This window comes from Spermophilus citellus, assembly GCF_964194105.1.
Source record: "Spermophilus citellus genome assembly, chromosome: 2".
NCBI lineage: Eukaryota > Metazoa > Chordata > Mammalia > Rodentia > Sciuridae > Spermophilus > Spermophilus citellus.
Genome location: NC_138183.1, coordinates 238883105 through 238907994, shown reverse-complemented (window position 1 = coordinate 238907994; position 24890 = coordinate 238883105). Strand labels below are relative to the sequence as shown.

The 24890-nt window shown below is 54.3% G+C and overlaps 1 protein-coding gene across 1 annotated transcript; it reads left to right on the top strand.

Annotated features, from left to right (window-relative positions):
• Positions 1–1682: 1682 nt before the first annotated feature.
• On the top strand, positions 1683–24890 carry NLRP5 (NLR family pyrin domain containing 5; the record flags this gene model as incomplete). The annotated part of the gene is made up of 12 exons (XM_081280396.1): positions 1683–1995; positions 7547–9122; positions 12243–12413; positions 14194–14361; positions 16619–16789; positions 17749–17919; positions 18836–19012; positions 20593–20763; positions 22106–22196; positions 22261–22325; positions 22588–22758; positions 24758–24890. 12 exons carry the CDS (start codon positions 1683–1685, stop codon positions 24888–24890), a joined length of 3378 nt encoding a protein of 1125 aa, XP_081136522.1.

Here is a 24890-nt window from a genome sequence, read left to right as displayed (position 1 = left end):
GGTCTTTCTTCATGGGTCTCCAGGCCTTGTGCCGGTTTTCTTCCATGTGTTTCATAAACTTTGTTTTCTTCATTTTCTGAGTCCATTTTCTGCTGTTATAACTGAGACCAAGTAACCTACAAGGGGCAGTTATTTGGCTCACATTCCAGAGGCTGTGAAGCACAGAACCTCCCATGGTGGAGGTTGAGGTGGAGGGGCAAGGGAGGCTGAGATGGTAGCTGCCCCTCCTTGAGGCCACATCAGGCCGCTCGGGAGGGAGGGCAGGGCCCTCGTGGCTGCCCCTTTCCCAGCACAGCTCCATGGGGTCTGTTTCCAGTGAGCTCTGAGGGACACACCAGTACCACAGCATCCTCCAGCCCTCCTGTGAAGGTGATCTCGGCAAACCCCTCCTGAGCCTCCCTAGTTGGAGGATGGCAGGCAGGACTGAGGGCACTAACCCCCAGGAGGGAGCTGGTCTCCTAGATCAGGGAGCCACAGCAGACGGCCAGTCTGTGGAAGCAAGTGGAGACAGCATGGCTGCAGGCTGGTGGCACCTCCCAGGCTGGCATGTTCTAGCCGGGACCCTAGCATATCAGCAAGTCAAGGCAGAGAGAGCTGTGTAGGCACAGGTGGCAAGCAAGGATAACATCCCCCACCCCTCGCAGTGGCCCTCAGAAAAGGCCCACCTGCTGTAGTCTAGGGGTACTGTGTTGCTTCCCATGGATTAAGCAACTTTCTAAAGCTACTTTCTACCACCAGGTAGAAAACCAGACGAGCCCTAAACCACCACCCCATCCTGCTCTCCCTTTTCAGAGATTGCAACATAGCAAGAGGAGGGGTCGGCAGCATTGAGAATGGCTCCCAGGCGCCACTAACACTGCAAAGTGTCTGTCAGGACCAGCCCTTCAGGGCTGGCAAGGCAGCATGCGGCAGAGATCTTGCCCGTACCTGTCGCAAGTCCAGGGGACCCTGGGGAGTCTAGCCTGAGGACCACTGCTCAGCCCTCTGTACCTCCTCCTGGGGAAGTGCCTTCCCAGGTCCTTGGCTCACTTCAGATTGCCTCTTTGAACTTTTATATTACCCAAGTATAAGTCCATTATCCGTAAGATTTTTCAGATATTTCAGTAATTCTTCTACCAGGACTATTTCCCACATTTGTGAGACTCCTGCTAAGCACACAGTGGCCCTCGGCTGATTGGACACCATGGGGCAGGCTGGTGGCAACTGCTGGGAACCCAACTGCTCTTCCTTGAGCCAGGAGCCTCAGATGGGCATGTTAAGCTTTATCTGTGCCAGGTGCACTTTTGAGGGACTGAGGAGTCGGCAACACACTATCCCAGAACTCCTGATGACAGGATGGACAGTGGCCATTGATGCTTCCTTCCCCCCCCCCCCAGACAGGGTCTCCCTGGGTTGCTTACAGTCTTGCTAAATTGCTGAGGCTGGCTTTGACTCTGCAGTCCTCCTGCCTCAGCCTTTCAAGCCCCTGGGATGACAGGCATGTGCCAACATTCTCAGCTGTAATCCTGGCTCTTTGAAGAGTTGTCATCTGTGTGTTGTGTGTCTCTAATATTTCCCATGAGGGAAGGAGACCCTTGCCCACCCCCAAGGCACCTGAGTCAGTGCTGTGGGCTGAGCCTGGACCTCTCCCCCCAGGTCCCACTTGCTCTGCATAACGGGAAAGTCCACCTTCCCCGAAGGCCATGGCTCAGGCCTCCGCAGCAATGGAAACGGACCAGTTGTACACCTTGACCAACTACGGGCTGCAGTGGTGCCTCAAGGAGTTGGATAAGGAAGAGTTCCACACCTTCAAGAAACTGCTGAAGGAGAGGTACTCGGAGCTGACCAAGAACCCCATCCCTTGGGCAGAGGTGGATGCCGCCGGCCCCGAGGGTCTGGCCGCCCTCCTGCTTGAGTACTATGTGGGGCACCTAGCCTGGAATGTCTGCATTAACATCTTTCAAGAGATGAGCCTCTTCACGCTCACAGAGAAAGCACAGGATGAGGAGAGGAAAGGTAAGACGGGGGCAGGTTCAGGATGGGGACGGGGCCACCGTCATCCAGGTCCACTCTGCCATGGGACTCTGAATGGTGAGAAGCCACTGTGTCCTCAGCAGCTGGAACTTGGCACAGGGAGAAGCAGTGCACAGCGTCTCCACCCAGGCAGAAGTTGGCTGGGTTTAAGAGGATTCGAGTGGTAAGTGTTAGGTTATACTTCTGGTGCAAGCTTGCGTGGGTCTCTGCTATTCTACCCTTGGATTCCACGTCTGGGAATGGCAGCTCCTAGCAATAGAATGTGTGTGTGTTTTGCAAAGGCTCCACGTGACGATGCACATCAATGTCTAATGTCTGTGTCTGCCCCAGCCCCAGGCAGAAGGACGAGGCTAATGGTGCTGACTGAGGGGTTGGCCTCCCCTAGATGGTTGCACTGGAGTCTCGGCAGGAGACTCGGATCAGACATGTGACTCTACCTTAGCAGTGGACTTCCATCAGAAGTTATTTGGGGGTCTTTAGGAGAAAGATCATTTTAAAACGAAGTTCTCCTTCATCAGAAGAAAGTCTCTTCAACTGTAGACTGAGAACGTATTGTAAAAAGCTCCAGGACTGGGCAGCCGAAGCAGCCCTGCTGACTGGGAATCTTGGGTCTGCTCGTCATCCGTCACTCATCCACACATGGCTCATCCTGTCCCCTCTGAGCCATAGAGAAGCCTGTGTGGGAGACACATTGGGCTCCTTGCAGGAAGCTAGGGTAGCTGATTCTACTGAGTCACTGCAGTAGGTCACAGTCACACGGAAATGTCCGTGGGCCCTGAGGCTGGTCCTCGAGCCCTCCCCATGAAATGGGCTCCCCCAGCAGAAGCTGAAGCAGAGCTGCTTTCAAGTCCTGCAACCTGGCTGCTCTGGGGAGCCCACCAGTGACTTTGGGTAACACTTGTTTAGCATATATTTAAATTGTCCTCTGTCCACCATCAAGGACTTGGCTTTCAGCATGGCAGAGACACGTGGGCCTTCATCTTAAAAAATGGATGGTATGGCAAAATTGAGAGGTTTCTACAGCAGACCAGAGGGATCTGAAGTCTAGGATCACTTCTAGAAGAAGAAATCTTTGGAGGAAGAGGAATAGGGCATGGTACAGAAGGTTCTGAGCAAGAGGCAGCAGTGGTAGGAAGCCTTGGTGAAGAGAGGGCTCGGGGCTGGATGTGGAGAAGGGGCTGGTGAGGTCACAGCGTCTCCAAAATGCTGGCAAGCCTGAGCAGTTCCTGAGCAGTGTCCCGTGGGTGGGGCTGGGACAGCAGGCGTTTCAGTGCTGCTGCTGCTGAAGGGCTGAGACCCAAAGGAGCTGTGGGAAGGCCAAGGCTGTTCTAAGGAAGCCAGGAGAGACGTGGAGGCCGCCTGGACAAGGTGGTAGAGAAGGATGCAGAAGCACAACTGGGAGATGATCTGAAGCAGGCAGAATCATATAAGGACTTGAGAGAAGATGGTGTCAGGATGGTACCTGGGTTTCTGGAGGGAGACACCAGGTGGGTGGAGCTGCGTGGCCTCATCCCAGGAAGCACTGGGGTAAGGCAAGGGTCTGTCTGCCTTGGACCCACCTTGGACCACATAGCTTGAGGATGTCCCATTTGTGTAACTCAAGGCCTCAGGTAGGTGGTTGACTGGGTCGGAAGTGAGAGGGTTGGAGGATGGCTCCTGAATGTGAGCATTTAGTGACCACAGTGTACCACCCCAGCACACCACCTACCAGGGCCACACGGCAGGCAGGTGAACCACAGAGCATCCTTTCCTGTTAGTTGCCACCTCACTGTGCTCCAGGCATAGGACTGACCCCATGTGCCCACCACGGGCTCCACATGGGATAAACTGATCTCCTGGGCTCCTCTAGGTCCTTCAGTAATGTGGGCAGGCCTGAGCTTGCCCCTGGCTTGGGTGGTTGCTACAGCTTACATCATTTTCTCTTCTCTGTTCTAGCATGTTCAATGTCTCAGATCTCAAAGTCTGAGCTACCAAAGACTACCCAAGGACCGGGTGGAGAAGAAGCACCAGGTTTGTGGGGGAGGTGAGGGTGGGAGGTGGAAGGATGGATGCACTTGTTCCATATGGTAAATGTCAGTCCCCAGATCATGTTGAATCTTTTCACGTGCTCGTTGGCTATCTCCATATTCAGAGAAATGTACATTCAAAGCCTTCATCCATTTAACTGTCATTGGGCTATAATGTCTCTGTTTTTTGGATACGAGGTCCTAAACAGATACATGATCAGCAAATATTTTCTCATTGTTTGGATTTTCTTTTCACTCTCTTAATAGTGTCCTTCAAAACAAAAGGTTTAAATTTTTATGAAGGCAAATTTTCTTGAGCTTTTAGTGTCCAATCTAAAATCTATTCCCTAGCCCAAGATCATGGTTTATGTCAGTATTTTCTTAAGAGTTTTATAATCATAGCTCTTAAGAGAGCAATTAGTTCAAGCAGGGGATGTAGCTCAGCACTAGAACACTAGCTTGACGTGAGCAAGTCGTATATTGAGTTGATTGTATGAGGTGTAGGGATCTATCTTCATCCCTTGGCTGGGGAATTTCCAATTCCAGTAACAATTGTTGAAGTCTGTTCTTAAAAACTCAACTGTCAAGTGCTCTTTCTAATGAGTTGAACAGAGGCAGGGGTTTGCTTTTGGACGGTCCTATTCAATGGATCTGTGTGTCTTTTTTGTGGCAATACGACATAGACCCAGCCACTGTTGATTCTTGGTAAGCTTTGACATCAGGAGGTGTGATTCTCCAATTTGTCCTCAAGATTTCTGAGCCATTCGGTGCCCCTTGGATCTCCATATGAATTTTAGGACCAGCTTGACGATTTGGTAAAAGAAGCCATCCTCTGGGATTTTGACATGCATGGCATGAAATTACATAGATCAATACTGGGAGTATTATTAACCATGAACACAGGGTGGTCTTACCATTGCTTTGAGGCCTCTTTCAATTGTTTTGTGGCTTTCGGTAAACAGGCCTTACACTTCTCTTGCAGAAGCTTCGCAAACTATGCAGCAAGACGGTGGGACAGCTGCAGAGACACGCAGACCAGGTGAGGGAAGCCCCAGTTCCTTTGGCAGCTGGAGGCATCTGGGTGGAGGAGGGGGCTGTGAAGCCCACCTGGGTAGTTCACTGGGCTAATTCATCAGATTTTACACTTCCTCTCTCAAGCCCCAGGCCATGATACTCAATCCCCAAGGCCTCTGCCACCAGGCCCTGGGCTATGGCCAGGAACACACCCACCCACCCCACCCCCATGCCCACACTTTATGTAAATGAAGAGTGTGGACTTGGTGGTGGGCTTCCTTGACCTTGAGCCATCAGGGTTCATCCAGGTTGTCAGGGGTCAGACTCTGGTTGGCTTTGGTGCCTGACAGCTGGGCCTTCCACATTGTCTCCATCTGTTCCCCGCTGGCTGGTGGGAACCTGGGTTGTGCCCACTTTGGGCTGTGGTAAAAGATGCTGTGAACACCTGTGCTCAGAGGCAGTGATGGCAATTGGTGACCTGGCTCATGACATTCGGATGGCAGAACCTGATGACTAGCCGCCTCAGAAAACAGGAATGATAGCTGCCCACACTTGCTGTTAGGAGAGGCCATTGGGCGGTAATGAGGGAGTCATAACTACAGTCCCAGACTCTGAAATCGTGTCAAGCTGGGCTCTTATTCCATGGGTACAGCATAACGCGCCGACTGTGTGTTACTAACCTTCCATTCCACCAATATAAGAAAAAGTACTGGTTGCCGGAATTGTTGACTTCAAATGCACCCTTGAAGACTTGCCTAGGACACTCACCCAGGGCCAGGTGGTGATCTCCATGTTTGATCATCACGTCGCCCTTGTCCCAGCTTCACAGGGAGGTACTGGTGTCCCCACTGTGTCCCTGAGCAGTCTGTCATGGAGGATGGAAGAGGCCAGAAATACATTCATGTCCAGAACAAGGAGATCCATATCTATTTCCAGTTACCTTGCACTATAAGCCTTATTCCGATTATGACTTACAGGAAACTAAGAGAAGGAATGAGTTGGGGGCTGGAGGTAAACGATGAGGTGGGTTTTCATGCTTTGAGGTCCCTGGGTTTCCTGAGGCTGATGAATTGGATTCAGGGGCCTGGGCTCTAGGGAGGTCTTGAGTTTTGCACTCTTGACAATTAGACCCATGGAAGAAAAGAGGTAGCTGAGGAGGAAGCAAAGAAGCCTGGGTCTACTGTAGTGTCTTCCTGCCTCTGGAACCCCTAACTCCACTGGCACAGCCAGTCCTGTGAGGAGGACCTGGGTCCAGGCTCCTCAAGCACAGGCTTCAAGCTCCAGGTCTCCTTCCGACAGCTGCAATGTGGATCTGTTAGCGGCTTTCCCTCGTATTGCCATGAAGTAGAAGTTTTAAGAGTTCTGCATAGGTTTTTGTATTTTAGTAATCACATAACGTTGGTACAGAGAATCTTGCTATGAGGTTTTTTTTGGTTTTTGTTTTTGTTTTTTGGCAGCATAATGGTAGGAGCAGGAAATTGAAGGTCCCAAGATACGGATATTTGGTATTTATCAGCTACCTGCTGGGTACTTGAACAGACAGCTGAAGGCATTGGACAGGCCCAGGTGAAGGGCAAAGCACTATTCTTGTAGTGTGTGCAAAATGCAAGGAAGAATGAGTTTGAGCTTGTCGATAAAAGTCAGCAGGGTAACGACCGTATGGTTCACGGGCACTACCTGGCACGCTCGGCCGGCCTGAGCTAGTGAAGGTTGAGTACTCCTTCTTAAATCTCTCACCAAACCACAGGAGGACTTCAGAGGTGGGGAACTGGAGCCCAGAGTACGAGATCCATGTCTCAGGTCACATGGACACTGCAGTGGAGCTGGGACTCCACTCGGGCACCAACTCCAAGGGACATGCCCCCTTTTCTGTAGACCCCCTAGGGGTCTCCACAGTAGCTGAGGCTGCACTTCTCTTGCACATGTAGATGTTAATGTCATGGTGCAAGACCCTCAGCTCCCCCAGGCTCCTGTCTTTCAGAGTCTACAGAAATTACTCAATGGGCCCCAGGCACTGTTAGAAATGCTGAAGACCCCCATGAGCAGGAAAGTCCACAAGCAGAATGGATGGGTAGAGATAGTAAGCAAACGTAGCACAGCATATCTTGAGGTCTGAGAGATGTCGGGACAAGCAGAGTTTTTGGAGCTTCTGAGGGAGCCACAGTTTCAGGGGAGAAGGGGCAGAGCCCATCAACAGCATATTGCGAGGAAGGAGCAAAAGACCCAGCACTTGAGCCGTCTGCACCAGGATCCACTGATTCTGGCCCAGGAACGTTTTGTGCGTGTTATTGTGCTCATACGTGTGGAGGTACAGTGTGTTTGGATCCGTGTATGCATTGGGGAGTAACTAGTGTAGCCATCATTAAACTCTCATTTCTACATTCAGATTCTTTGAGATAGAAAATAACCCTATTGCCAATTACATTCTCCCTGCTGGTGTTTCACTTGTACTAAAAACCACTTGGTTCCAATTTTGTCTTTCTGCCACTCTCTCCTGTCTGCCTCATGCCCAGGTGCCTCGCAGGACTACAAGGACCGTGTGATAACCAGATTCACCGCAGAGTTAGACAGACACCCCCGCTTGCAGAGTACTGCCGGCTGGACAGAAATACAAACACTGGTTGACGCTTTTCACGCAGACCAGAGGGGCTTCCGGGTGCGCACCGTGGTCCTGCATGGCAAGTCAGGCACAGGGAAGTCGGTTTTGGCCCGAAGGCTCATGCTGAGCTGGGCGCAGGGCACATTCCACCAGGACACCTTCTCCTACGCCTTCTTTCTCCAGGCCAGGGAGATCCGATGGATGGAGGAGAGCAGTTTTGCAAAGTTGATCACCAGAGAGTGGCCAGACTCCCAGGCTCCAGTGGCAGAGATTATGTCCCAGCCCGAGAAGCTCTTGTTTGTGGTGGACAACTTTGATGACCTGGACACCAGGCTCGGGGAGGATGACGAGCAGCTCTGTGGAGACTGGGCCGAAGAGCAGCCGGCCTCAGTCCTGATGCGCAGTCTGCTGAGGAAGGTGCTGCTGCCGGAGTCCTCCCTGCTGGTCACTGTCACAGACGTGGGCGTGGAGAAGCTCAAGTCACTGGTCCAGTGCCCCCTTTACCTGATGGTGGGGGGCATGTCAGTGGAGAGGAGGACTCGACTGCTCCTTGAGCACATCACAGATGACCCTTCCCGGACACAGCTCCTGCGCTCAGTAGTGGACAGTCACCGGCTCCTGGACCAATGCCAGGTCTCCACAGTGTGCCTGATGCTCAGCATGGCCCTGCGGCTGAGGAGCAGCTCGGCTCCCGTCTGCCGGACCCTCACAGGCCTGTATGCCGCCTTCCTGTTCCACCAGCTCAGGCCCCGAGATGTACCACTGCGCTGCCTCAACCAGGGGGAGAGGGTGACCCTGAAGAGCTTATGCCGGATGGCAGCCGAGGGCGTGTGGACCACGCGCTCCGTGTTCTACAAGGACAACCTGCGGGTACACGGGCTGAGGGTGGACGCGCTGTGCGCCCTGTTCCACATGGACGTCCTCCTCCAGGAGGACCGCGGGGAGAGCACTTATACCTTCCTGCACCCCAGCCTGCAGGAGTTCTGCGCCGCCCTGTACTACCTCCTGGAAGGACGGGAGACGGAGCAGGACCGCTGCCTCCTGTTAATCGAGAACATGCCGGAGCTGAAGGAGCTTCAGCAGATGGCCTTGGGCTCTCACCTGCTCGGCATGAAGCGGTTCTTATTCGGGCTCATGAACAAGGACATACTAAAGGCACTAGAGGACCTGCTGGGCTGCCAGGTGTTCCTGGGGGTGAAGCAGAGACTCCTGCGCTGGGTGTCTCTGCTGGCCCCGCGGGCCACCACGGCCACCCCCCGGGATGTGCTGGACTCCTTCCACTGCCTCTTCGAGACTCAAGATGAAGAGTTTGTCCTTTCTGCGTTGAGCAGCTTTCAGGAAATGCGGCTTCCCATCAACCAGAGGGAGGACCTCGTGGCCTCCTCCTTCTGCCTCCAGCGCTGCCAGCAATTGCAGAAGATTCGGGTGGACGTCAGAGACATCTTCGTGAGGAGCGAGCTTGCTGAAATGTGCCCTGTGGCTCCCCCAAGGTGAGTGCCTCCCGCAGTTCAGTTCTGGGGTTTGACATGGTTCCAGATCCTTGTAGGACAAATCATCTAGATCCCCAAGCTAAGTGACAGGACCCAAATCTGGCTCACTGTGGGATAAGCTCTTGAAAAACACTGGGCCCACTGAAGACTGTTGAAGGAGAGGATCTGGGCCTGGAACGCCGGGGGGCATGTGGAATTTTTTCAAAGCTCTCTATCAATTTGATCCTTTTGACTCACACACTGCCCTCTAGTGTAGGGTCCAGAGCTGTGCTAATAGAATTTTCTGCAGTGATGGAAGTGTTCCACAATACTTTATCCAATATGGCGCCCACTAGCCACATGTGCCTATTGCGCTCTTAAAATGCCTTGAGACTTCTCGAGGAGGTAAGTGGACCCTTAATCTTATTCCATTACAACTTGCTTATATTTACATGGCCACACGTGGATGGAGAGTTTACAGTGTGTCCTCAATGGTGAGGCGCGTGTCTATCCAATTGCCCATCCTCCCAGGACCCACATAGAAACCCAGTCAAGAAGGTGGCTCTTGTTAAACCATGACACAAAGAAAAGACCACCAACTCCAATTTTAAGTCAAATCAAAGCAAGCTTGTAATTCTGACTAGCTGGGACTCTCTCTCCAAAAATCCGTGGGATAGAAGACGACGGTACTCCAACTCTCTAGGAACGCAGTTTTATAGCACAAAAAGTTGCAAAAGGGGCGTGTCTTGAGAACTTACAGATAACAGAATTTTGACAAGCAAATACAAAGGCAGGTGGTAGGTTAATGGTGTAAATGGTTCAGCACTTAGGGAGTAAATTTAGATCCCAGCATCAGAATTTATGAGGCACTATTAGGGTTTCAGAGAGGGTTGTTATCTGGTCAGGTAAAGCCAAAATTTATGAGGCACCACTCAGGTTTCAGAGTGGGTTGTTATCTGGTCAGGGAAAGCCAGGCATGGGTGAGTTCAAGGCATGGGCAGGCATTCCGAGCAAGTTTAAAACATCAAAATATGGCCAGGCCAAATAGAAATCCTAATATTTTACAGAAAACAGGAATGAATCTTTCATACCTTTTGACAAGATGGCTCCTGATCTTACGAGGGAATTAAGCTGTAGTAGGAAATAGTAGGTCATAGTACTTCCCAGAGTGTGACCTCAGGAAAGTTCCCCAACTGCCTGAGCCTGTTTTCTCATCTGCAAAATGGACATAATGGCATTTACCAATCTAGCTATATGAGATCATAGCTGAAGCACCTGGGAACTATGGCACTTGGTTAGCACACAGATGTTGGGTGGTAATACCATCACAGATAATCAAGGGCGGGCGTAATTCAGCAAAGAACACTGGGCAAACTTGGTTTTGAATTTTACCTCTTCCCTTAACAAGCTTTGTGTCATTGACAACATGGGGAAGTAGCTCCAACCTCTTGGACTTAGAACTACAGCAAATTCCCACACAGGGAGCTAGCACGGTGCTTGAAAAAACACCCAGGCACTGGCAAGGCAGTGGCTGATGGTGGGGAATGATTAGGTCTGAAGCTTGCTCTGCTGGAGGAGCTTGCACTGGGGCAGTGCCTGGCCTGTCACCTTGCTCTGCCTTTCCACAGCCAGGGGAGCATAGGCCCAGGCACCTTCCTGTTGAGAAGCTGGGAATATGTTAAGGATGCCCTGAGCTGGCTCTGTTTACAAAGTCTTCATAATTGCGCCAGAGTGTGCTCCTCAGCACTGCCACACACTTCCCGTTCTGTTTTCAGTTGAGAGCTGCATGTTTGAGGGGTACAATGTGATGTGATGTAGGTACTAACAGCATTTAATCAAGCAGAGTAGCGTACCCATCCTCTCCCCTGGGTACAATTCTTTGTAGTGAGGACATCTTAAAACTACCCTTTAAACAATTTTAAGATAAATAGTAACTGTGGTCACCATGCTGTGCAAGTGATCACTGAAACCTGTTCCTCCTCACCAAACTGTTGTCCCTTGGCCAGTGTCTGCCCTGCCCCACCAGGCTCCAGCAGCCACTACCCAGCTCATGATCACTGGCTTGTTCAGATTCCTCGTGAGATCATTGCTCGTCCCTCTGTGCCTGGGTTACTCATTTCCCATGCTGTCTTTCAGGTTTGTCATTTGCTTTTTTTATTGATTCCTTGAGCACTCCAGTGAGATCAGTCAGCATCCTGGAAACATCAGCCCAGTGGTGAGGTGGCCACCATGAACAGGTGACCGCTGTTTCACGTGTAAATCAGTATCGCTAATGCTAATTCTGCTGCGGGCCTCGGGGACCGAGTCTTGGACTCAGAGCTGTGACTCCATCGCCTTCCTTCAGAGGCCCTGGTGGCCCTGCTCTAGCTGACCCATCCTGGGTCCCTCACCTGAGTTGTCACACAGTAGTTGTCCTTCTGTGACCTGCTTGTTCCCCTCAGCTTAACATCCCCTGGATTCATCTGTTGTTGAAAATGGAAATTTTCTTTAAGGCAAAATAAAAATTCCATTGTGTGTAGAGACCACTTCTGTATCCATTTATCCACTGAGGGACATCAGGTTGCTCCCAGGTCTAGGCTGTGGTGCCAATACCTCTTCAGATTTCAGGTCTTTGGGGGAGCTGCACAGAAGTGAGATTGCTGTGTCATGCCGTGGTTGTTTTTATTTCTTGTGGGATGGCCACAGTTTTCACAGTGGACACAGCATCTATCGGGGGACCTAGAACTCTAATGTGGCTTGAGAGCAGGTAGCGCCTACACACCCTCATGCCCCGCCCCAGAGCAGGTAGCGCCTACACACCCTCATGCCCCTAGCTCACAACTGTCGTCCTTAGCATTCCCTGAATGCTCCTGCAGTGACATCCTTTTTTATTATTTTTATTTATTTACTTATTCTAATTAGGTCTATATGACAGCAGAATGCATTTTGATTCATTGTACACAAATGGAGCATAACTTTTCATTTCTCTGGTTATACACGATGTAGCATGGCACCATATGTATATATCTGGGTAAGAGCCAGTCTGCAGTGCACGAAGGGGGCCTGAAAGGGGCCCATCTTGCTGTACCTGGTCATCTCGCTCCTCTTTGTCCCAGGGCTGCTGGCATCCAGGTGCATCTCTCACATCTGTGTCTCCAACAGGCTGCAGCAGAAGGCCCTCGTCGACGAGTGGTGGGAAAGCTTCTGCTCTGTCCTAGGCACCCACCCGAATCTGCAGCAGCTCCACCTGGGAAACAGCATCCTGAATAAATGGGCCATGAAGACACTCTGCCTCAAGCTAAGATGGCCGACCTGTAAAATACAGAATCTGATGTAAGGCTGCCCAGCCCCAGTACTAGAGAGGCTCTTCCCAGGACTGTCACAGTTCTCCCTGTCCTGAGAGGAGACCCAGCTGTAACCCCACAGATGTGCTGAGGGGATACGTGCTGTGGAAGGTGGTGGGGAGTGACTAGAAACCGTGCTGTGCGACTAGATTGTTGAAGCAGGTTCCCTTACTCTGGGTTTTGAAGGGTGAGTAGGAGTTGGTTAGGAGGGGAAAACGTGAGGAGAGCTCATCCCGGGTGATGGTAGAGCTGGAGGCAACAGTGAGTACAAAACACGTGGTCCACAGACCCTGTGAAACCTGTCCTCCGTGATGGGGACCGAGCATAGCACCAACCAGGAGGGCCCAATGAGCTCTAGGTGTAGCATGGAGCTGGGGCACTGTTCTAGGCTCCTGGAGCAGGACCAAGCGCCAGGTCTACTTCAGAAGCTCTGCTGCCTACTTTGTGTCCAAGACCAAGTGACGTTCATGCAACACCAGGATGAGGGTATTCAAGTTTTCGGTTGCTAACCTCCCCCTCTACCCTGCCCCTCTCTCTGTGACCAGTTTTCTTCAGCCAGCTGGACTGAGGAGTTTGGCTCCGGAATAAGGAGGAATCCCTCCTCCTCACACCCCATGGTGACCTGGACTTCCCCAGGGTTGGCTGTCCCTCTAAGTGCTACTCCCCGGGAACCTCCTCCACCCTACCCCACCCCTGCCCAGCAGCATGTCTGTGGGCATCACTGTACCCAGCAGTGGTGGAGATTCGGGCAGTGGCTCACTGGTCCCCTAGCTCACAGCTGTCGTCCTTAGCATTCCCTGAATGCTCCTGCAGTGACATTTTTTTATTATTTTTTGTTTATTTATTTATTTATTCTAATTAGGTCTATGACAGCAAAATGCATTTTGATCCATTGTACACAAATGGAGCATAACTTTTCATTTCTCTGGTTATACACGATGTAGCATCGCACCACATGTGCAGTTATACATGTACCCAGGATAATGATGTCTGCCTCATTCCACCCTTCTTTCCTGCCCCCATGCCCCTCCCCTCTCCTCCCCCCACTTTGCCCAACCACAGTCCCTCCATTCTTCCCACACACACACACACACACACACACACACACACCCCGCCACTCCCATATGGAATCCACATCCACTTACCAGAGAGAACATTCGTCCTTTGGTTTTGGGGGACTGGCTTACTTCACTTAGCATTATATTCTCCAACTCCATCCATTTACCTGCAAATGCCATGATTTTATTCTTTTAAAGCTGAGTAATATTTCATTATGTATATATACCACAGTTTCTTTTTCCATTCATCTACTGAAGGGCATGTAAGTTGGTTCCACAGTTTAACTATTGTGAATTGGGCTGCTATACACATTGATGTGGCTGCGTCCTTGTAGTATGCTGATTTTAAGTCCTTTGGGTATAGACCGAGGAGAGGGGGGTAGCTGGGTCAAATGGTGGTTCCATTCCAAGTTTTCCAAGGAACCTCCATACTGCTTTCCAATGCCGCCTCATCCCAGAGGGGAGCACCCAGCCGGCTTTCCCTGGACTGGGCTGCACGTCTCCAGCTCCACCCCGTTCTCAGCAGGCCGAGTCTGCCCCCAGCCAGCACTGTTGTGTCCTCTCTTCCTGTGCCCAGTGCTCTCTCTCCATGTTCCTGTATGTTGTTTTAAAATTAAAACTCAAAAAGCGACTTGAGAGCTGGCACAGGAGAAGGGCGAGGAGGCAAAGCCACGTCGGTGTCTGGCACCTCACGTCCCCTCTGCTCTGCAGATTTAAAGATGCGGAGGTCACACCCGGCCTGCAGTACCTCTGGATGACACTCATCATCAACCGGAACATACGACGGCTGGACCTGGGCAGCACGGCCCTGCGGGAGAAGGACGTGAAGGTGGCCTGTGAGGCCCTGCGGCACCCCAGCTGCCTGCTAGAGGCCCTGAGGTGAGCCTCGGGTCTGAGGACACTGGGATGGGTGGTGCTGAGGGTGTCTCCACCCAGGCAGGTGCTTGGTGCCATTGAATGGCACAGTTAAAAACGGCTAAGGCAACAAACTGTCTCAGACATCATGAAGACGGGCTTTGTTACCGCACAGCAGTAACGACCTCCAGAGTTTCACAAAGGTTAAAAACAGCTGTCACTGGAGGTCGCTGCACCCCCAGGCAGTCCCCCCAGTTGTCACGTCCTACATGACCTCACCACAGCGTCAACAGCAGGAGGCCCTGGCACATGAGTGCCCCTCCAATAACCTTTTCAGCACAAATCCATGCCCATCCCTGTACCCAGGAGGCCTTCTGGCACCGCCCCTCCCTGGTCTCATTCCCTCCGCAGCCTCCCCACTGAGCCCTGTGGCCCCTGGTGTTCTCCCTCCAATTCAGCCACTGGAGGATGCCATAAGGTAGAATCATGGTGTCATTGCCTGAGACAGACTCCTCCTCCAGCCTGTGAGGTCCTTCCCTGCATGGGCCATTAGGTGGGCTCCTCTGTGGCCAAGTGCCAACGGGTGACCGGGCCGTGCCACAGTCGGCTTAAGGCTCACCTGACCAGAGGTGTCTTGGTGTGTCCAGCTTCTGGCAATGACGACCAGATTAGTCAGGAGAGCCTAGTCTAGCAATGCCGTACTCATGGACTCCCCTACAGGCAACCTGGACCCTGCTTCAGGCTCCATCACTGATGCCCGGCAGCCAGGGAAGACCAGGGGCTGTGCCACTGCCACATGGGCTTGGGCCTGTGACTTGGGCCCTTTATCTTCACGGTGCAGCCACCCAGCCAGCCAGAGATGTCCTGAGGGCGAGAAGGGCTGCCCAGTGTGTGGCTCACACATGAGACAGCTGCCAACTCTCCCCTCCTCCACCAGTCAGGGCTGGGGTTCAAAGGGAAAATAGGGGACGTTGCCAGACAGGAGGGGGACAGGACAGGCCATTCAGAGCCTGGAGTGGGGACAACAGCAATCCAAAGGCATATTGGGTTTGCTCCTGGTGGCTCCGGACAGCAGGGTACCTCGATTTCCCTCACCACCGTATCCCCAAGGCCTATGGACATGTGGCCTATGTCATGTCCCAAGTGTTGGTGAAAGGGTGCAGGGTGGACTGGCTGGCTCCCTGGTCAGGACCTGACGTGGATAGCAGGTGGGCCACATTGTGAAGCTCGGAATCCTGTAGGTCAGATTCTTTTGCTTAGCTGACATCCTGTTTATAGGACTGGAACAGGTTCGTGCCCACAGGCTCATCAACCTGGAGGTATTGGAAGTGTTAAAAGAAACTGTCCGTGAGAACAGGCAGACCTTTATCCCATCACTGTTCCCAGGGAACATAGCATGGCAGCTCCCTGTGGTGTTTGCCCCATATTGGGTATTAAGTCTCCAGATGAGGGCCCATGGGAGGGCTGTGTGGTCCTAAGCAAGGATTATGCCATTTTTGCATCTGGGGTATTTGGTACCCAAAGCCATGCTGACACCAACCCTCTATGGGCACTGAGGGGCTGCTGGAGGGGGTCAGAGGGTTCCCTCGCCACCTTAGCTGGCTCTCAGTCTTGTGAAAGGACCTGCTGCAAGGCAGGCTGGGCAATGTGGTCCCACTCCACACGTGACAAGCAGGTGGGCATGGCTGGCATCTACTGTGGCTGGATCCAACCTGCGCATCTGTTGGACATCTCACGTGCTTGGCGTGGGGGCATCATCCCCGTTTTCCAGAGGATAAACTGGGCAGTTCCAAGGACGGTAAGCTGCTTGCCGAGCAGGTGCTTGAGTGGCAGGTGGACTTGGAGTGGGATGGCTGGGCAACAGGCCAAATGTACATTCTGCCCTCCGACACAGCCAGAGGTCTCAGGTTGGGCCTTCTGGCAGATGCCAAGTGCTGTCTGTGTGCCAGGCAGTCCTGTGGCTGCTGGAATGCAGTGGGGAGCCAGGCAAGCCAGCCTCTACCTCACAGAGGTGACGTTCTAGGCAGGGAGGTAGACATACAGGGACACCCCCAGGTGCTCACTGCTATGGGAAACTCGGTGGGCAGTATAAGGTAGTCCGTGCAGCTCACTCCAAAGAAGTGAAACCCAGGATACTTGAGTGAGGAGCCAAACCCATGAGGACCTGGGGCCAGGCCTGTGCTCAGATGCTGCGGCAGGAGCAGCATCCAAGGACCAGGAAGGTGAGCAGAGGAACAGGCCTGCACGAGGGGAGATGCCTTCATGCTGCCCGTCTCTGCAGGCTGGACTCCTGTGGGTTGACCCAAGCCTGCTACCCAGTGATCTCCCAGATGCTCGCTACAGCCACCAGCCTAAAATCCCTCAGCCTGGCAAGGAACGAGGTGACAGACAAGGGCCTGGAGCCGCTCTGTGAAGCCCTGAGGACCTCGCTGTGCACCCTGACAGAGCTGGTGTAAGTGGCTCCCCTCACCAGGGCTGAGGCCCTCTGCACAATGGGGTTGTCCCCCTACAACCTAAAGTGGGGACACATGGGAGGATGGCGTTTTGGAGTGCCCCAGTGTCAGGAGGACCCAGTAAGTAATGTCTGCCTCCACTTCTGAGCCATGTGAGGGCAGCAGCAGGAATCCACCCCAGAAAGCAACCACGTGTCCACTTGAAGCCTTTCAGAAGGAGGCGGTGCCTCCACAGATGGGGAGATTGGTCTTCGGTGACGGAAGGGCAGAACAGAGCACCCAGGTTCCAGCACAGACTGGGCCAGACGGGTCCCTCAGAGCATCAGCCACAATCCCAGTGAGATTCCTCTGCCTGCTGCCCAAGGGCAGGGGAGGGACAGGTTCAGGCATGGTCTAGCAGGCCTGGGGGGGCAAGGTAGAGCTGCATGCCCACCAACTTTATCAGGCAGGGAAGCAGGGATTCGACCCCTGACCGGTCTCCAGGCTGTGGCCTGGCTGTCACCGGAGCACATCACCTTAGGTCCAGAGTCACAGCCAGGGTTGAGAACGGTAGCACAAATTACCCTCTTGAAGCCAGAGAAGGATGGAGGATCTCGATAGGAGCCAGGGGCCCCCCCTCCACTGGCCCAAGCCAGCCAGTCGACCTCCTCACAGGAAGAGCTCTCGTGGTCCACCCAGGGCCCGTGTGCCAGGCACGTGGCATGCTGACCCCGTTAGTATAGCCACAGCCCTGGGAGAGCAGCTGTCGGGCTCTGGATTGCTCTGGTTTGCTCTGGTTTTCAGATGCAGAGCTTCCTTCAAACAGCTCCAACCAGGAGGCCCTGGGAGCCTAATGCCACACAAACGGGACTCCCCACAGGCTCACAGTGCTGGAAGGGAGGGGGACAGGAAAACTTCATGGGGACAAGGGAGGGCCTCGGGGGGAAAAACTCATTTCTTCCCGGGCTCACTTCTAAAGGCTGGACACCTGTGGCCTCACAGCCGCTGGCTGCCAAGATCTGGCCTCCATCCTGGTCCACAACCACAGCTTGACGCACCTGTGCCTGTCCAACAACCAGCTGGGGAGCGAAGGGCTGGGCCTGCTGTGCCGCTCCCTCCGGCTTCCCCACTGTGCCCTCCAGAGGCTGATGTGAGTCTGTCTGCCCCGCTGCCCGAGGGTGGCCACACAGCCTTCTAACGTAGCCCCTGTGGTTCCCGAAGCACAGAACCGGGGCAGAATGTGGAGGGTGCTGCCACAAAGGGACCAGAGACAAGTGTCCCCGGGATCTGCAGGATGGGGCCTGGGACCCCCATAGATGCCTCAGAAACTTGGCGAGACACTGTGTCAAAGTATAAAAAACCAACAACGGCTGGGGATGTGGCTCGGTGGTCTGCACCCCTGGGTTCAGCCCCTAATACACAGGCCAAGGAAGAACATGACCTTAAGCACAAGGTGCCTTCCAGGCCCGAGGGCTCCCAGGTGGATGGGGGATGCTGAACCCTGGAGGTGGAATGGCGCCTCCCACCAGCTGCCACACCTCATCCCTGGGGCCTGTGAACATGCTGCCTTACAGGGCAAAGGGACTCCATGGCTGAGACTGAGGATTTTGAGATGGGAGGCCCCTGGTAGATTATGGGGATGGCCAGTGGTAATCACAGGGGCCCTTAAAAGAGGGGTGCAGAGAAGCAGGAGGTGGGCATCCAAGTGATGCTATCAACCAGCCATTGGAGGATGGTCCTGAAGTCTGGGAAGGGCAGGAGCAGCTCCTCCTGGAGCCTGTGGGGAACACGGCCCTATTCCCTGCTAGGCCCTGGCCCAGGAAGCCCATGCCGCATGGACTTCCATCCTAAGATGGTAGGTTCGAGTCCTAGGCTACTACGTCGTGGCCACTTGTGAATGGCAGCCACGGGAAGGTAATCCTCAGGGTCCGAGGAGAGGTAAAGAGGAGGATCTGGCACCCCATGTGCCTAGTGCCACTACCCTGAGCCCCACAGCCCTCCTGATCAGACATGGCCCTTCCTGAGGGGAGTGGGCCCAACCCCTTCCTTGCCCTTGTGTCCCACAGACTAAACCAGTGCGACCTGGACGTGGTGGGCTGCGGCTTCCTGGCATTGGCCTTCACGAGCAACCCACATCTGGGGCTGACGCACCTGAGCCTCAACAGGAACCCTTTGAAGGACAAAGGGTTGAAGCTTCTGTGTGAGGTCCTGCAGGAACCCTGCTGCCACCTCCAGGACCTGGAGTGAGTACCACGGGGGTCGGAGGCAGCCTGCACTCTGCAGGCCTGGGGTGCCGGGGTCCACAGGAGCTCATGTTTCCTGTGGCAAGGTGAAGTGTGGGGTCACAGAGAGTGTGCAAGGGCAGATGCCCTGCACTGGAGGTCCTGGGGGTGGGTACTTAATGCACTCCTCTATCCAACCTCAGAGGGTGCTACCGAGCCAGCAGGAACTAGAGTGTCAAAGATGGAAACCTCTGCTTTGTCCCATACTCTGCCCTTGATAGGGTATGCTACAGCATGACCCAGCACCCCACTCAATGGTGGATGTGACCTTTAAAATCCCCTAAAGGTGGGCACTTCCCTTAGGTCCAGTGTCTCAGTCATAAACTTTTTTTTTTAAAGAGAGAGAATTTCAATATTTATTTTTTAGTTTTCTGCAGACACAACATCTTTCTTTGTTTGTGGTGCTGAGGATCGAACCTGGGCCGCACGCATGCCAGGCGAGCACGCTACCGCTTGAGCCACATCCAAGCCCCAACAGTCATGAACATTTAATAGCATTGTCAATCAGTTACAAAGGTGGAATTGGTAGACAAAAAAGCAGGGCGATTTGGAAATCTCTGCCCTCCCACTATGCCGCTGAATATGAATTCCTCATTGGTTTTAATTTCAGGCCCTACTTCTGGGTGGTATAGAACTTTACTCTTGGTCGAATGGAGACTCCCTTCCTTTGGGATTGCACTAAACTGCTGGGCGCTTAGGGGATCCTCAGTTTGTCATCGTTTGCCCGCTGTCCCTAAGACAATCTTGCCCCCGACCCTCAGATGTGAGCTCTCATAGCTGAGTCCCTCCCTGTCTTGAGCCACATGCCTCAGGAGGACTCTCTGACCCCAGGGTCACTCTACCTATGGTTTCCAAGCTGAAGATGCAAGTAGAATGTCCCTTGTCCAAAATGCTTGAGCCAGGAGTGTTCTGGACTTTGGATCTACCTCACAGTTTGGAATGTTTGTAGACGGAGATGTCAGGGAAGGACCCAAGTCTACACACAAATCACTTCTCTCAAGTGCACCATCCCCGGGGCCTGAAGGCGATTTTTGTAGAGTCTTCAGGCCCCTGAGTTGACTGACCTGGCACACGAGGACAGGTATAGACTGGTGTTGCCATTTGTGGCTTCTCATCAGTACTGGGTTTGACTTTTGGAGCATTTTGGGTTTGGGATGCTGAGCCTGGGTGGTCATGGACCCCCCTCGGTCATTGTCACTCAGATGAGCTCTGCAGCCATTCCTCAGCTGCTCCACCCCCACTGCCCATGTGGCCTTGGGACCCAGGCCACCAGCCTGTGGCAGCCCCTGCTGACCCCTCCCCTCTGGGCTCTGCCAGTTTCTCCTTTTTCTGTTCTGCTCCCCGCACCCCACCCCCAAGGACCTGGGCCCCTCCAGGAGAGGCTCGAGCTCTGACCTGCTCACTTTTCCCCAAGAGGGCCCTCTGGTGCCAGCAGCCCGCCCCCTTCTGAGCCACGGGGAGTGAACGAAACCCACAGGGGTCTCTGACCTTGCCCCACTGTGGCACTGTCCCTGAAGGTCGGCCGCCTCTGGTCTCTGCAGGTTGGTGAGTTGCCAGCTCACTGCGGACTGCTGCAAGAACCTGTCCTGCGTGATCACCAGGAACAAGCACCTCCAGAGCTTGGACCTGGCCGCCAATGCCCTGGGGGACAGTGGAGTGACGGCGCTGTGCGAGGGACTGCGGCAGCCTGACGGCTCGCTGAGGAGACTCGGGTAAGCTCCTGGGATAACCTCGGAGGGCAGGGCTGGGAGGAAGCCTGAGGGCCCCCGTGTGGAGGAGGAAGGCCCACTGAGGCCAGCAGCCCTGCCAGGTTGGACGGGCACAGCTAACACAGGCCTGAGCTTCAATTCCAGCCCCCTACTGTGGATGAGATGAGGGGCAGCGGGGCATGGGCACAGGGTCTGCAGGAGAAAGCCCTGGGCACCCCCAAGCAGCCCGTGGTGCTGGGAAATGGGGTGGGGGGCCTGGTGTGGCCATTTAGGGGAAGGACGGCACTTGAGCAGTCACCCCAGTGGCTCCCAGCTCCAGTGGGCGTCAGTCACTGGGGCTCTGTAGGACACTCCTGGATCATGCTTGGAACACGGCTCAGCCGTGTTGGTACCTGCCACAGCACGTGCGAACCTTGGAAACACACTATGTGAAAGGGACCAGATACACAAGGTCACACGTGTTGATTCCATTGATGGGGAGAAAAGCAGGACAGTCAACCCCATAGACGAGGTCGATGGGGTGCCAGGGGCTGGGAGGGGGAGGCACAGTGCCTGCCCCCGTGGTGAGGAGGAAGCTAGGGAGCTAGGTGGAGGTGTGGCCCCCCAGCTCCGCCAGGGGGTCCACTGGGGGCTCCGCTGCACTCACTGGACACCACCCAGGCGCCGGTATCATGTTCTGTATGGCCCCCTCCAGGGCCACCCACCCCACGTGACCTTCTTTAGAGCCATCTGGGTCTCCATGTCCTGTCATGTGGGTGCTGTGGCCTCCACCTGAAGTGCTCCCCACATCCCAGCCTGCCCTCAGGACCTGGGAACCACAGGCTCTGAAGTGACGGGCACAGGCGGGCTGGGGACAGGGGCACTTGAGGATCATGGACATCACTTCCTACCTTCCCAGCATCAGTTTTCCAGCTAATCTTTTTTCCCTTCCCAGTGACATTTATTTCAAACCAACTCCATGCCTGTAAACCTCTAGGGCTTAAATGACACCACCCCTCCAGACACCGCGCAACCCATGTGAGGAAAGCATGGGATGAGCTTCCAGAGAGCCCTCGGGGTCTGCAGCCACTGCCTCCCTAATGCAGAGTCAACATCGCCAGCAGCAGAGACCCCAGGTCCTGCCTGCACAGCGCCTAGTGCTGCTGTCCCCTGACCCCCATGCCCTGTCCTTGGCCTCCCTGATGGGCGTTTTCTGTCTTTAACTGCTCCAGAACCAAAACCAAGACATGACCCTGTGCCCAGCCCCACACTCTATCATGTGAGTTTAGAACCTCAAAATCCACAATGAACATAAAGCCACCTCCTGCACTCCTGGGCGTCACTACCCTGTCTGTCCCTGTTGCAGCAAGCCGGGGGGCTCCGTGTTCTGCCTCTGGACACCTAGGCGGCTCCACGTCTTCACTGGGCCTTACTCTAGGGCTTTCCGCTATCGTGTGGTAAACCCTCAAAGCCTGGCCCTCGCCACTGCCTGTGGCTGAGCTGTGGCCATGTGCTCTCCAGCATGCCCCCGGCAAGGGTGGGGTCCTGCAGACACTGCCGCCACCTCTGCAGTCCCTGCTGCCCCCGTGCTGCTCTCCTTCAGCTCTCGGCCTTCATCCTTCTTCCCACAACTTGATCTGGGTCACCCAGCAGCCCTCAAAGGGAGCTCAGGGGCAGTAGCACCGCTTTGGAATGTGTCTGAATGGGAACCTTTGAGTCTTTCCTGGAACTGCCCAGCCAGAGATGGGGTGCAACCCCCCACTTTTTCTTTGACATTGAGATGAAATCCACGGGTTGGTGCAGGACACGGCACTGATCCTGGGTTTTCTTGGGCACCCGCTGCTGCAGGCTGGAGGCCTGCAGACTGACCACTGATTGCTGCGAGGTGCTGTCCTCCGCCCTGTCCTGCAACCACTACCTGACCAGCCTGAATCTGCTGTGCAACAACTTCGACCCCTCAGGGATGACCCTGCTGTGCTCCGCCTTCTCCCGGCCCACGTGCAACCTAAGAATAATTGGGTGAGTCCCTGGCGAGTGTTCTGGGGCACAGGCCTACTTCTCAGGCAGGCAGGCTAGCTGGTGAGAAGCAGCTAGCTCTGTCCCCAGCTGTGAGTACTGGCTGGGCCGCAGGCTCCATGCTGGACGCCGGGAGCATATGGAGTTAGAGGTGGAGGTTCAGCATCTCAGGAACTTGCTTTCAGGTGGGCTGGGGAGGGGGAGGAGGAGGAGGGAGTCTACTGATATTCAAGCCCAGAAATCAACAGAATGGCTCTACTCAGCAGCTAAAAGCAAGACCTTAGTCGCTGGCACCCCTGCCGCAGCAGCAGCACCCAGTGGTAGCCAAGAGGCAGGTGATGGGTGAGCAGTGCCATCCACGTAGGCAGTGGAACATGGTGCCTTGAAGGGCAGTTCTGACCTGGCCCCGCAGGGGAGCCTTGAGGACACTACACTGAGTGAGCCAGGACACTGATGTGCTCTCCCGTGAAGTACATAGCCTGGTCTCCGGGTGCGAGGGGAAGTGGCTGGGGACTGGGCAGCTGGGGACGACACACAAGTTCTGCAGGAGTGTCCAACAACACAAGTGTATTCACTGTCCCGGACTGCACTTAGAAGAGAGTAAGCAGTCATTTTTAAGTGTATTAAAGGTTAAATTAAAATATAAGGTTCGGGGTCACTGCAGATGGTCAATGCCAAGGAGGGCGTGAGATGTAAGAGCCGTAGACTTGAGGAGGCACTCGCAGGTCACAGTGCTCCCCAGCAGCAGGCACTTGATCTGAGCCCTCAGGGCACACGGTGAGGTGGGAGCATTCCTGGCTGAGAGTCCAGGGAAGGTAATGAGAAGAGGGAGCAGTGGTAAAAAGCTGGGGTTGACAGGATGGTGGACGATAAGCCCGTGGTCAGGGAGAGCCTCAGTCCAGATTTTTAAAATCTGATCTTTAGGATCCAGGAAGGCCTCCAGCAGCTCTGTATCTAAGGTGTGGTGACATGTGACACAGGAGCTTGGGCAAGATCCAGAACAGGACAAACAGAGGTGGCCCAGCCCCAGAGGGCGGCACTAGTGAGAGCCAGGCTGAAGAGTCTGCCCCACACTGCTGTGCTGCATGGATGGAGCCACTTTAGGGAGTTCCCAGGGGCCAAGGGTCCCATCCTTTAAGAACAAGATCTCTTTCCCATGAAGGCCACAGCACAGAGACAGTTTCCCTGCCAAACACGGAAACTATCAGTAGAAGCTAAAGCCTTCATCCTGATGGTGAGCGGGGCTATGATTTGACGCTGGAGAAAGGAGCCTGCGGAATCAAGGACCCCCCCTCAACACACAAAGGGGGGCGGTGGTGTCCTGGCAGCAGAGGGTTTACCAAGGCTTGGCATGTGTGTGACCAGCTGTGGCCCAGGCATGACGCAGGTTGGCCAGTGGGCTTGAGCATCTTGAGAGTCGACAAGCTTCTCCAGGGCTGGCTGCTTGACCCAATGCTGGAACAGCAGGCACAGGGCTGGGAGAGCAGGCCCAAGGACACCCTCATGAACAAGGACCTCCCTGGGCCCACCTCCCAAGGGTCCTGCCACCTCCCACTACTCTGGGGACATTCTAGGTCCAGCAGTCTTTGGGGATCGTGTGACTGTGGACGTGGTGGAGAAGCGGACGTGGTTTCTGCTGACTGACCTTTTCTGAGCCCATTTTCCCTTCTACAAAATCTACTTAAATACCTGTTTCTCTCCTCAGATGAGTGAAGTTGGGGACTGCTCTGTCCATCACTGTTCCTCCAGACCTCATGATAAGGCCTAGCACAGAGATCCTTGGGAAGGGCTGGTGACAGTGAACAGGATGGGAGCCCAGGGTGGCCTCTGACATATCCAGGGGTTCCTTTGCCTGAAGGGTCTGACCCGTGTTCTGTGGGGAACGTACTGTCCCCCTCAGGTGTGTGTGGGGGAGAAGGCTGGATCCTTCTCCAGGATCCCAGGAGGCTGGAGGAAGGGGGAGTCAAGGTCTCGGCGTAACGGGTGCCCTCTCTGCCCACAGCCTGTGGAAGGAGCAGTATCCCGTGCAGATAAGATGGCTGCTGGAGGATGTGCAGCGGCTCAGGCCCCACGTGGTGATCGACAGCAGCTGGTACTCCTTTGACGAGGACAACCGGTACTGGTGGAAAAGCTAA